At 46.4% G+C, this 13,917-nt stretch overlaps 1 protein-coding gene across 3 annotated transcripts in view; it reads left to right on the plus strand.

The window, feature by feature from the left end:
- Positions 1-13,917, plus strand: part of Mtbp (MDM2 binding protein) — a 74,523-nt gene that overhangs the window by 55,078 nt on the left and 5,528 nt on the right. For all 3 annotated transcript variants that reach the window (XM_013144165.3, XM_063257682.1, XM_013144166.3), the window contains 3 exons: positions 4,443-4,598; positions 8,182-8,277; positions 13,001-13,264. In XM_013144165.3, coding sequence (XP_012999619.2) covers positions 4,443-4,598; positions 8,182-8,277; positions 13,001-13,264 — 516 coding nt within the window. The remainder of the gene's footprint in view (positions 1-4,442; positions 4,599-8,181; positions 8,278-13,000; positions 13,265-13,917) is intronic.

Genomic DNA, 13,917 nt, shown 5'->3' on the forward strand with positions numbered 1-13,917 from the left:
GACCCAGGGGTGGCCCTTGTTGAAGGCTGCCATCCTGAGCTGTCCTGTCTCTGGGGCGGGGGCCCGCCTGTGAAGGGGGCCCCCTCTGGCCGTTTTTTGGCCCTCTAGCATCTCGTCCACAAATACGGTTGCCCTGAGCATCAAAGACCGACCTACACTCCTCAGCTTTGTGTGATCCCCTCTTGCATCGCCCACAAACATATGGTTCTTCATTCCTAGGGCGAGGCCTAGCATCTGCATTGTTTGGGCAATGACGTTTAATGTGTCCTGGCTCCCCGCAGGCAAAACACCCTTTAGCCTTACATTCCCCTTCTAACCCGCGAGGTCCCCTCTGCTGTACAGCCGCGGCCAGGAGAGCAGCCACTCCCGAGTTGGAGAGCGGCCCCCCTATCTCTCTGCATATCCTAATCCAGGCGTTGAGGTCCTTGTTCTTATGAGGAGCTATCGCTGCCTTGCATTTCTTTGTACATTGCTCAAAAATCAGCTGCCTTACCAGCAGTCGAGCCACTCCCGGATCAGAAAATATCTTATCGGCAGCATCTTGCATTCGGGCCACAAAGTCAACAAATGGCTCTGTGGTACCCTGAATTATTTTTGAAAGACACAAGGAGGCTGTTCCGGCACCACTTACCTGCTTCCAGGCGCGGAGCCCTATGGCATTGATTTGTTCATAGACAGCGCCGGGGAACTGAGTCTGATCATCAGCGTGCCGACCTTCTCCCATAAGCATTTCCTTGTTCCACCCCCGGTTTCCCTGACTGGCGTTTCTCTCAGCCTGCTCTGCAGAGAACTCTGCGTACCAGGCTCGCCAATCCAGGTAACTACCCGAGGGCAGACATGCCTTTGCCAGCTGAACCCAGTCTGCGGGGGTGAGGGGCCCAGAAGACAGGTTCTCCAGCATGGCAATGGTGTAAGGCGCAGTCGGCCCAAAGGTTGTAACTGCATTTTTAAGTTCTCTAATCTGCTTTATCTCAAAAGGCTCCCATGCATTACGTCCCTGGCCCATAGCTACTTGTACAGGAAATATCCCGTAGGGGCCACTATTTATCCCAGGTGGTGGATGTACCTCATGAGACAAACGTCCCCCCTGCCAAAGCCGCCTGTAAAAATACCGACCCGCCGGCGGCGGAGCATAAGACGGCGGCCGTGATTGGGCGGAAAATGGGGGCCCGTGCATCACTTCCTGTTCTGGCGAAGGGGAAGGGAGCTCCCGGGCGGCCGCCTCGCGGCGAGGGATCGCCTCCGGGAACAGCCCCCAAGGTGGGGTGGAAGGCTTCGCCTCCCTCTCGCGCCGGGGAGTGCTCAGGAGCTCTCTACTCCTCCGCAGACCAAGTTGAGCGGAGCGCAATTCACGGCGCAACGCTGGGAAAGAACCCTGCGACTCCTTATCGAGCGACTTAGGCTCCTGACAGCTGGTCTCTTTGGCCTCCTTGCCATTCAACTTTCCCTCGTCCTCGGAGTCAGACGACTCCGAGGCTAGAGCCCCGTCCTTCTCCTTAGCATCTTTGTTCCCCTTGACGGGCCCCTCTCGGGAGCTCCCTGACTGGGCCTGCTCAAATACCCTGCGTACTTTTGTAAGCTCTTGAGAGCTTTCTCCACAACCACCCTCACTCTTAGTGTTGCTACCTAGCATGTTTCCCATCTTTTAATATGTTACTCACCGCGTGAGGCCCAAGGAATCCGCCACTTACGCGTGAGCCTGAGGGGAGTCTAAAAGCCCTGTAGGTGCGCGCCACCCAGAGCCCAGGCTTATCCCCAACTCACCTGTCTCGCAGCTCTGTACTGGAGCGTTGTCCGCTGTCACGTCTCGGGGGTGATCAGTCCCCGTACGGGCCACCAAATGTCGATGTCGCTCCTGGCCGGCAGGAAGGACACACGACAAAGTCTGGCAGTGGACAACCTTTTCTTTTATTTTCCTTCTCCGTACAGCCTGCCCTGGGATCGCTCCCAGCCGAAGCCTCCTTTGGTCCGCTCCCCGTGGCTCCTTCTGGGCTTCTACTTCCGGGCTTCTTCTTCCCCCCCAGGGGTGGCACCAGTATATATACGGATACAGTGTCCAATCATGTTAAAGTAAGCAAGGCAAGCTGATTGGCTAACATCATCAGTTGCCAGGCAGACTATATTGTTGAGCGGGTTGCTTACACGGTAAGCAGGAAACTAACGTGCTCGATGGGAGGGGTAATCTACCTCAGGCTTTACTCTTTACTACAGGCCTCACGTCCGCCAAGTGAGGCGACCGGGCTCGGGGCTGCGGCTCCCAACAAGGGCGGTGCATGTGTTTACCCTGTCCTCTCTGTCTGGGGCTTGTCCCTCGGAGGCCCAGTCCAAGCCGTGTTCTCCGGGAGCCTCTCAGCCCGCAGCCCCTCCGGTAACCATCGAAGGCCGCGTGGCTGCTGCTCTCGCTTGACCTTCACTTCACTGTGCGTTTCTGCCTCGTCCCCTTGGGGCCTTTGTGTCCTCAGTCCATCGGGCAGTGGTCATGGTCTCTGAGTTCCGCGGGCGCTTCCTGTGACGTTACAGAGATGCTCACAGAGTAAACCCGGAACCCTTTCGGGCACAGCACAGATCCCGTTGTGGATGCAAGCGGTGCTGCGCATCCTTTAGGCTTTGCATTGCATCAAAACAGATTTAATGCAGCATAACGTGTGCTGTGTGGTGAACTTCCGGTCAGCACCTGGTCACCTGTTGTGTGACTCTGTTTCCTCTTAGGTTGGAGATAAAATCCCAGTTTGCTTCAGATGTGTGAAAACCTATGGAGAGAATCAATGGCAAAAGTAGCTTCCAGGCTTAAAAATGCTGAGCACAATGAGGTGGTGTTATTTTTTTTAACCGAGACATATCTTGGTGGTGTAATTTATCACAAGCAAGGCTTTTAAATTGCTTCGATATCCTTGTGTTTGTGTTCTATATAAATGCAAATCGTACACTTGCCCGCTGCAGCTGGTCTGCGAAATGATTGAGAGTAATACTCATTAAGAAACCTTTGTCATCACTGTTAGGTAGGACGCACACAGAAATTAAATTACATTCTCCGTGCGTTTCCTGCCCTGTCAGCTTCAGAGGATGTATTGGAGGGTTTTCTTGTTTGGCTGTTTTTATTAGGTTTATATTTTCTTTTTTTTTTTTTAAGACTTATATTTTCAATTTAAAAATAAAAGGAAATGGAAAAGGGGAAAGGGGCACTGTCGGCCTGGGAGTGATCCTTAATTTGTAGAAGTATGGGTCTAAAACCATGCCAGGGTTTTCATCATGTATTTATCAATAAAAATGCTCATTTTGAGTAATAAACAGGAAATGAATGTAAACTTATGAAGTCAATTTTCTGTGCGAATATTGAAAGAGTCATTTGCTTGTTTTATCATTTTGTGGCACTGAGGGGTTGGGGCCAGGGGCTTCCCTGAGCTGTGTCCTCCTGTCCCCCTTTTATTTTTTATGTTAAGCTCCATTGCCCAGGCTGGGCTCAAGCTTGTGACCCTCCTGCCTCAGCCTCCTAGAGTGCTGGGATTATAAGTGTGTTCCCCCAACATCCAGTAAAAAGTAATAATAGTTTATGTTATTACTGTGGGACAGAACTATGGTGAGCAGGAATTGAGTGCTTTATAAGATCGGCTTCCTTTTTTCAATATTTACAACTTCCTGTGAGTTTTTTTGACTTACAGAGTATTGTGGGAGTAGTGCCTGCTTTGAAGTAGTCCTATACTGTCACTTTACATAGCTGTGTCACCCAGGTCTGTAATGTAACCTATTTTGTGCCAGTCGCTGTAGTTGAAATATAGGAATAATGATTATTTTTAGGTTCAATTTTCACTTTATAAAGTACATATGTTTAGGTGTTACCTCATTTTGGAATAAGACCCATTCCGTCTTTTTCAAGAAGGTTTGTCCAGATGAAGAGCACACTGTGTAAAGTGGTCTGCAGAGTGTAGCGTCCTGCACATATTTCAAACATAGCAGCGGTTCAGGGGATATTCAGAATGCCACAATCATGCGACAGCAGACCTCGGAGAGAGTCTGATGACTGTGGCTGTGCTTTACGTAACCTTTCAAGTTCATGGAAAATAGAAACATTCAGTCCTTGTCCTCTGAAATCTATATTATTACAGGATTTCAAAACATACAGGAGTTTAGATTTCAATTTTGTAGCAGTGGTAACTTCATACTGCTGAGTAATATACCATCTTTTATAAGGGACGAAATTATGCGTACTTTTTATTTAAGTAGAATTATCAATGTGCCATCTCCAAGCTTCGATGTGATGTACAGATTTTTGAAAATAGCTTGAAACTACCTGATTTGCAAAGATTATATTTCGTTGTTTTTATGAAATGTATAATTCTCACATTTTCCTTGTGTGTTTTTCTGGTTTCTGCGCCTATCGCCTTTTCTGAACAGAGTTGAATTTGCATGCACCTTTATTAAAGCTGTGTAACCTTACCGTCTAGAGCCCACTCATTACCTCGTTCATCGGAGCAGCTGCTGGGCCATAAAGAGGGCCCCCGGGATTCGGTCCCGCTGCTGGACGCGAAGGAACTGCTGAAGCACTTTACCTCCGACGGACTGCCGGTGGGGGATCTCCAGCCTCTGCCCGTGCAGAAAGGGTACGTTGAAAACTGCGAGCTTTTAAGGATCATTCCAAGCTGCATTGCATATCTTGTGGTTTTCGTTAGTTGATGCTCTGCGACTTCCTCAGAATTCAGTTTGCTTCTCATAGCTTTTTTGAGGATTGGGAGTGGTTGTGGGGCTTTTGCATTGAATTGCATTTTCAGCTTTTTGTCTGTTTGTATTTGTGACAAGTTCATGCTGAATTGTTAAGTTTCCCACAAGCTGGGCTCAACTTTGCAGTCCTCCTCCCTCAGCCTCCCAGAGTGCTGGGATTACAGGCAGACACCACTGTTCCCACCTGTAATCCTGATTTTTTTTTAATATCCAAATGTCCTGCAGGTTTGTGTATTGACAATAAGGGAAATATAAACAATAAATGAAGCCTGAGCATATTCCTTAAAGATTCACTAACTTCTACTTTATATACACAAAGGACAGTACTTTCTAGGAAACAGTTACATTTCAGTTTCTAAATAAAAATGCTTTTCATTCTCTTTTCTTTTACTTGACAATTTGGATTTTGCCTGTACTTGTCATTGTCAATTATGTCTAATGCTAGCAGAAACCAGGGCTTTTTAATGGAAAAGCATGGTAAATGTCATAAAAGGCTTTTGATGTTATAACACAACCCAGTAAGACCTCAGCATCCACGTTAATAATTTATAGCTAAGTTCACTTCCAAGACAACTTCCTCTGTGTTACTGGTTAACAAATGCTGGATGCTCACCCCTGCACACCTGCTGCCGTCAGGGAAGCCTTGGCATAACTGCACAGGGCCAGAGAAGCCTGCCCTGCCCCGCCCTGCACCTCCACCCCAGGATCCTAGGTTTAGAGAAACCAGGTTCCTGGCCCATTCCCCTGCACTGCAGAGAGGCAACCAATGCATGAAGCATCTGAGACCCCACAACCAGTTCGTCCAGAGGTGCTCAGGAAAATGTCAAGATGAAGGAGCAAAATACAATCTCAGACCTCCAGTCCACACAGAACAAGTGCAGGAGACATAGACATGGAAGAAATTGGAAGACACACACCTGAAATTTCTGAAATGATAGCAACTGAAGTCAAGAGCAGGTAAAAGAAGAGATGACAATAGTAATGAAAGAATTGTGAGCATTTCTAAAGGAGACTATAGATTTTTTTTAAAAGACGAGCGTAGGAAAATGATGGAAGTCTTGAACAATATAGGAAAGAATTAGAATGCAGATTCAAAGAGATATTTAGGAAATTAAAAATTCCATGGAAAGATGGCAAAGCCACTTGAACAAAACTGAAGATAGATTTTCAGACCTCAAAGACAGGATTGCAGCTAGCAATTATGGAAGAAAAGCCATTTAAAAAATTACAAGGAACCAGAAAATAACAATTCAACAGCTACAAGATGATGCAAATAAAAATAATATAAGACTGATAGGTCTTGGTGGAAAAGCAGGAGGTAATACAAATGACAAAAACAGCATTTACAGAAGTAGTAGCAGAAAACTTTCCAAGCACGGGAAAAGGACCTGATATACACAAGCGAGGCATATAGAACCCCAACTAACCATGACCAAAATGAGTCTACACCCAGACATAATGATCAAATCCCGGAAATTCAGCATAAGAACAGAATATTAAAAGCTGTTAGAGAAAAGAAACAGATCACCTATAAAAGAGAATCCATCAGAATCACGGCAGACTACTTGATACAAGACATCAAGTTAAGAAGAGCTTGGAGTGAAGTGTTTCAAGTCCTGAAAGAAAATAACATCCAACCCAGACTGATGTACCCTGCAAAACTATCTTTCAAAATTGATGGAGAAATAAGATACTCCAGGACAAAGGACAGCTGAAGGACCTATTGTGTATCAGTTGCTAGGAGGCTTCGGCAGCAGAGGTAACTTGTTCATCAGTTGCAGAATGGACAAGAAAAATACATTTTTATTCAGTAGAAAGCTACTCAGCTATAAAGAAGGCTAATCTTGAAGCTTTTGCAGGTAAATGGATGCAACTTGAGATCATGCTCATGGGTGAAATGGTTCATACTCACATGGTGAACACCATGTTGTCCGCTAGTATAAAAACCTGAAGGAGTTCTTTGTGTAGTTCACAGGTGACTTGTTTAGGAAATTCTTTGCTGTTAGGAAAGAACATTCATTATCAGATGTGTCCCCGCTCACATGAACGTCGGAGGAGGAGCTATCTGGGCGGACCAGGAACGGAGCCATCTTGCTAAACCCCTGCCCCAGCCAGGAGCCATCTGCATGGCCCTGTTACATAGTGTGCAAGTTTGACACCTCTGTCCACGCTGAGGAGGTGACAAGCAGTGACCTCACACACATTTATTAAAATGTGCCTCTTAGAACAGGCTGAAAGAGACATGTATTTAAAAACAAGTGCCGAGGGGGCTGGGGATTTAGCTCAGCGGCATAAGCGCCTGCCTTGCAAGCAGGCAGTCGTGAGTTCGATCCCTGGTACCGATAAAAACAAAAAAGACAAAAAAAAAAAAAGAACACAAGAAAAAGTGCTGAGAGGGAGGTTTGACATGAGAAATGGAGACAACGGAAAAGGAAGAATTGAAACGCAGGATACTTCAGAGGTCTCCTCTTTGCAGTTATTCATTCAATGAGCGGCCATCAAAATCCTAGCATCGCCGTACTTTACTCGTGTCTGTTTTTGTATACCTGAAGTTCAGTCTGTGGAAATTGTGCTTCAGGCCTCATGACTTGGCATATGCTGTACCTTATGGAATAATTTGAGATACTTTCCACAGCACCCTGTATCATTCCCAGTGGCAGGAGAGCTGTTGTCCTACTGATGTCCTAGGGGGATTATGACAGCGGATTTACTCTTGGTACTTGCGCACGCACCTGCCTCTCCAGGTGGCACTTCCAGCTGCCCTGAATTCAGATTCCTGGTGCTGCGTTCTGCCTCCTAGCTGTGGGAAGCCCGGGCTGTGCAGTACCCGCCCCCCCCACCTGACACATTCTGAACGTCAGGACCGTGCCGCTCTGTAAGAATGGTTGGTCCTGACCAGGAGAATCTTACTGACCAAGGGGCTTCTGATCGCAGTGACCTCTTCTTCCCCAGGCGACCTGTCCCTCCCTGCAGTTGCGGGCGGGAAGGGGTTTTACGGACTCACACACGGTCTGTCTGAGGCAGGAAGCCGCCCTCTGGATTGCACGTCGGGCTCATAGCACCGACTGGGAGCCCCAGCATCTCTCCCTGCCAGAATCCACTCCGGTGATCCCCCGCCAAAGTTAGCTATAAGCATCGCCTGTGTAAATGGATAAACATGAGTGTATTTCACCAAGGGAAAGAAAGAGCTTTTAGGCGCAGTGCTGCTTCCTCGGAATTTTCATTCCAAGGCGTTCTCGGGTCTGCTGTGTTCATTTCCAAGAGCAGTTCTGTGCAGTAAGTGCACAAAAGCTAAGGTTCAGGGAAAGCAGAGGTGAACCCCAGAGGCCTGGCCTTGCCGCCTTGCCTGGTGCACTGTGACCTCTGACACCGAGTTTGTGGGTAGGGAGGAAGTGAGGTGTGTGTCGTTAGGCTCTCTGTGACGCTACATAACCCTTAAACACTAACAAAAACTTTTTGTTTCAGGGGCAAGACCTTTGCTGTGACACCAGAACTTAGTCCTGGGAAACTCCGGGTGTTGCCTTTTGAGAAGGCCTCGGTGTGTCATTACCACGGGATTGAGTAAGTTTCTGTTCATTGTGCTTTTCTGCCCCTTGTCCCTGTGGCTCCTTCAGGAAAGTGAGGAGAGACTAGTGAAATAATCCACGCGGGACCCAGCCACGCAGAGACCACACGGAGCCCTAAGAAATGAAAAGCCATGCGTTCACAGCTCGCTAGCCTTCCACTGAGGAAGACAGCTGGCAGCTTTACCATCTGACGCCTCCGACAGTCAGGGGTGTTCACTCAGCATTGTTTTGGCCCTACATTACGAATGCGTGTTTGCACTCCGGGTCACCGTAATGTCCTAGTCACTAATTACAGTGTAATTGCTTAGAAACTATTAGGTGGGCTGCGTTCCCTATTTAACATGTTAATTATGTGTACTTCTTTATAGCATTTTAATTGGCCATTTTAAGGATTCTCCTGCTTAAGGGTGTTACCAGTTTTGGGGTCATATGCCCACCTGCCATGTTCACAGGGACAGGAAACGCTGATACATTATTCAGTGGGTTTTCAAGATCTTAGTGATTCATTTTGCAAAACTTTTTGCATTCTGAAAGTGGACCATTATTTTTATATTAATTTTCCATAAATTAAAATAGTACAAGGCTTGATTCTTCATAAAGGTATACATTTTTAGAAAAAGGAAATAGTGTTCTTGTTTTTAAATAAGTACTATTGTTTTGTATGTATTATATTGCATGAGACCAAATCAAGAAATCGTGAAGATCACTGCTCCATAGCAAGGTGGTGGATGTCCTTTTGAGGTAGTAAAAACCTTACCATTTTGTTTTTGGGTATTTCTTTCACTTTAATATTGTCTTCTATTTTCTGCCCTTTTTATTTTATGAAAGACTTTTGCTTAAACATTATAGAAAATTTATAATGAAAACCAATTCTTTATTACTGCCTGTCTCCAGGCTCACTTTTCAGAAATACCTGCTTTATTTGGTTTTTGTTTTCCTGTTGGCTACGTCAGGTATCCTTCTGTTAGTGTTTTCTAACATTCGTATAAAATACTTCCTCTGCCATGGAAAAAGAAAACATTCTTCCTCATATTCTTGATTTCATTTTTCTCTTTACTTTGCTTCTAAAAATATGTTTAAAACTTTTTTTAATTCCTGACCTGTAAAAGAGTATATCCTTCACTTTAGGTGATAATTTTAGGCTTTCCTAAACCATTAATGGGACCTAAATAGCATTTTTTTGGTATTTTGCATAAAAGTTGAATCTGAGAGTGGAAACAGTAAACAGTGTTTATATTATTGTGATGAAAAATAGTGCTCCCCGCTGAGGAAATGTACCGGAATTAGCATATTTTTTGCTATATGGCCAAAAACTTACCCGGGACAAATGTCTGTTTTGCTTCTTTGGTCTGTAAACTCATCCCGGCACTGGTCTGCATAAAAGGGGCTCTGATGGTTGCATCCTGACAGCTGGTGAGGCATTTGCCACATGACCATATTCTAGGTTATGTTTCCCTAAATGCTGTCATTTAGGGTTTGTTTATCCTGAGTCTCATGTTCCTACTTTTTTTCCCCTTGCCTTTAGTTCACTGTAGAAAAATTTCAGTGGAATCCATACATTTATGGAATTTATAAAGGATACGTTACCCTTGACATTCGTTCTTAAATGAAGACATAGTTGAGGATTCTTTCTGGAGGGCCTAATCTGTCTGCCAGAAGACTCCTTCATACTGCAAGGTGCCCACCTGTCCCCGCTGGCTCCTGCCGGCCTCTGAGACCAGAGACACACTCAGATCCAGCCGCGGTGTCCTTCCTTGGTGGTGCAGTGCGTGCTCCCTGAGCCAGGGACGCTGGGGCGGGGCCAGCATGGCTGCAGGGAGGCAGGCCTTGGATCCAGGCATCTTTTTTCCTCAATTTGGGTGTACAGAGTGATGGCCACATGTTTATGTTCACCATAATGGGTGGAACCAGAAATTCCAAGGAAATGTGGAGGTAAGTACCAAACCCGCAGAGAAGGCCGTTTCTTCTTACCTTGCCTGTGCCTTGGAAGCCACCAAGCCCTTCCTGGCCTCTGGCAGAACAGACTGGAAAGGAACTGTTAGCTGCTTAGGTGCACAGTGGCGCTTCTTAAGGAAGGCCAGATGACAACCGCTACTGCTTTTCGGGGGCTTCCCCCCTTTGGAAGGTATTGTTGATGGGAAGTGCGTTGTTTGCTGAACAGCAGGTCAGCCTCTGCTGCGAGGGTGCCTAGGTCACCACTGTCACGCCCTGCCCCTCCCCTCCCTTTGAAAAATTTCTTTCATCTATTCCAGACGATTTGGCCGTTTTCCCTGAATTCACTGCCGTGGCCTGCTATGCATAGACTGTATTTTACCTATCCTTTTAGTCACAAAGCAAAAATAGCTTTGTTATCGTGGGGACATTTTTCTCTATTAGGACCCATAAAACTTGTGGTTATTGTTATTGTGGTAAGAAAATATGGACTTGTAATCATTCATCCTGCATAAATATTTCGCTAAAATCAAATCTATGCCCTGTTACTGTTTCTTTTCTTTTCTAATTTACAGAGGACCTTTTTGTTTCCATGACAAATCATAGTCTAATCATTTTAAGGACAATTCAACTGGCAGTTAAAGTGAACTCGTACAGTATAATTGAGTTGAGGGGATGATAATATGAACAGTTGTGGTCAAGAGACAACTGGAAGAAAATAGTGTACGTCTCAGGAGCAGAACATCAGGACAGAGAAACATCCCTAAACATCCCTCTCACAGTGTGCGTCTTTTCCTCCAAAACTCCCTGCATCCATGCCAATCAGGCATTGTGTTACCTCTTGCCTAGAATTGCCTAAAAATTCACAGCTCTTAATTTTACTCTAGAATTTACCACTTGCCTTGGATCAGCCATGCTGGTAGTTGCTGATTTTTAATGAAATATGTTTTATTAGGTAACATACTAGAGAAAGAACATTGGCAAATTGTGGGACCTCAGTTCTAGTCCCTGCTCTTCCACCGGTCAGCACTGTCACTGAAGTGTCACTTGCTCTCAAAGTGACAGTGAACTGTTAGCTTAGACTGAGAGGTTTTTAATTCTGGCTTCGCATTAGCATTGCTGAAGCAGACTTTCCAGCTGCATGTATTTAAGATGCATGTATGACAGCAGGCTTTGATAAATGTATACACAGTGAAGTGACTCCTCCAGGCTGGGGGCGTAGCTCAGGGGCACAAGCGCCTGCCTGACAAGTGCAAGGTTATGAGTTCAATCCTTGGTAACCCCCCAAAAAGAAATGATTCCTACATTCAAAAAAATTAACATAGCCAAAGTCTTAAATTTTAAAATGCCAATGACTGGTTTTCACCGCAGCCCAGTTCAGTCAGAAGCTTTGGACATGGAGCAGGTGGTGGGTCCATTCTGATGTTCAGCCCCACGTGGACCACCACTGGTCAACACCCGACCAGCGCCTTGGACATTGCACCAAGGCAGGCTCCTAAGTCACTAGGCTGGGTTTAAAGCCTGGCCGTGTACATATGTTTGGCATACCCTAAGATGTGCTGTGGTAGGAAATAGATCTAATAATGAAGGGTAGTCATAGCTTCGCACCTTTACTGCCTGCTTCACTTGCATGTCAGAGGCCCTGACTCTGCGTGTTCCTGGGTACGCAGTCAAGCAACCTTCCAACAGTTCTTTCAGATAAGGGCAGAAGCACTCTAAATCTCATTTTGCAGTTGGGCAAAAGAAGCATAGATAAATCCACTTGGCCAAGGTCACAGCTGTTAAATAGATCAGCCAGATCTAAAGACCTAATAGCCTGAGGTAGATTTCATAGTCCGGATTCTCAGCTGTCCTGTATCGAAGTGTCATGTCAGGAAAATAAAGGGTTTAAACCTCCATCAGGCAATCAGATGTTGGAGAAACGATACACTGCTTGGAAGCTGAACCCCAGAAATCTGACTTGAGGGGCCGTGTTGGGACTTCACAGGTGAAAAGGGACTGACACGTCACAGGGAAAGGAGCTAATTTTTCAGCCCATCCTGTGAGTGAGCCTGTGCCGGTTTCCCCGGCAGTGCAGCAAGGGGAGAAAAGGAAGAGGGACCTTTGCGAGATGGTGTTTCTCACCCGTGCTTTTTCCGAATGCTTGTGGGCAGTGCTTAGTGACAAGGGATTTCTTTGACCCTAGAAGCATTTGCTGAGCTAACATTTCATTGGTTCCTGAATCAGATTTAGCTGGAAACCAGATCTCCAGACATCTGCAGCGTTTGAAGGCAAAGCTGGCAGGCAGTGTGATGAGGACGTCGCCTTAGCAGAAAGTCAGGGTGCTCAGGGCTACACGGAGAGCCAGTTTAGGGTGCTTGTATGCTCAGTTAATCTCTGTTGAAAATAAACTCGGCCTCTTAATGGAAGTCATCATTTCTCCTTGGGATGGATCAGCAGTGCTGAGAAATCAGAGGTGCCTAGCACTTTAAGAACTATTAGAACACCAACCATATTATTTTAAAGGTAGCCAGAGGCTCACTCAATCTATTGCCCAGAAATGCAGCCAGGGAGAAATCAGATTGTGCTGTGCATTTTTATTAAGTCCTTTGCCCTGTCATGGAGCAGACCAGAGCTGGAAAAGCTTGGAACTTGCAGCCTGGGAAGGCCGGCTGCTTGCAGCCTACAGCCGTTCCAGGGAGGCTGGGGGAACCATCCAGTTGTGAGTCCTCCTTTTTCTGTTTGCAGGGAAGCAGCTCAATCTTCTCCTGGAAGCTTTCATTTTGATGATCTTTGGCCTCTTTTAGATATTGCTTGGATGACCGGAAGTCTTTAGAGAGAGATGGGGGATTTTCAGAACTGCAATCTCGTCTTATTCGGTACGAAACACAAACGACCTGCACCCGGGACGTTTTTCCCGGGCCGGTGGTGCTCAGCCCGGCTCCGTCACCTGCGGTTCCAGAGCCTGGGAGTGGGCCTGAGGGAGAGGCGCTGCAGAGCGAGCTCGGAACCGAAGCATCCCGCCTGAAGCGGAGGTCCAGGGACCTGAGCTCCCTTCAGCCCCCAAAAAGGTGATGCTCCGGGTGCCAACAACTGTATCTTGACAGAAAGCGCTTCGGTTGGGGTGGGGTGTGGGGCCGTTTTCCCAGTTAGTCTTTTATATTTTTCAGTGCTTTCTGTACAGATTTGCAGATTCCTTCATGACAGGAAGCGTGTGTTTATCGTGCGCAATGGATGGTGCTGCTTAGGGTTGCAGAAAACAGTGACTTGGAACCGCATGTGCCTCTTGCTGTCTGCTGGCGGACAGTCGCCCGCACCGTGGACCGGGGGATAGAAGCTGAGGTCTCCCCCCAGGGACAGGGCCCGGGGTGCCATAAAGAGGGGGCCTGCTGGCCCTGTCCTCTGTCTCAGTTTCCTGCCTGCACCAGCACCTTTGAAAACCCACTCAATGCATAGAAAATTAATTTTCAAGCCTACATGATTAGTACATCCTGCAGAGTTTGTAGATAAGCTCTCCAGGAGCTTGTTCAGAGATTAGAAGTGTATGAAATAAACACTCCAGTTTCTTTCAAATTTATATATCTTTACATTGATCAAATTTAGGACCTTGGCCTGTAAACCAGGCCTTAGTTTTTGCTAAACCTTCAAAACCTTCAAAAATCCACAAAATACATTGAAAACCAAACTTTCCCATCTTTTCTGAACACAGAAACACAGTAGAAGA

This window comes from Cavia porcellus, unplaced genomic scaffold (genome assembly GCF_034190915.1).
Source record: "Cavia porcellus strain 051 isolate PalLab524CR breed Dunkin Hartley unplaced genomic scaffold, mCavPor4.1 scaffold_10, whole genome shotgun sequence".
Taxonomy (NCBI): domain Eukaryota; kingdom Metazoa; phylum Chordata; class Mammalia; order Rodentia; family Caviidae; genus Cavia; species Cavia porcellus.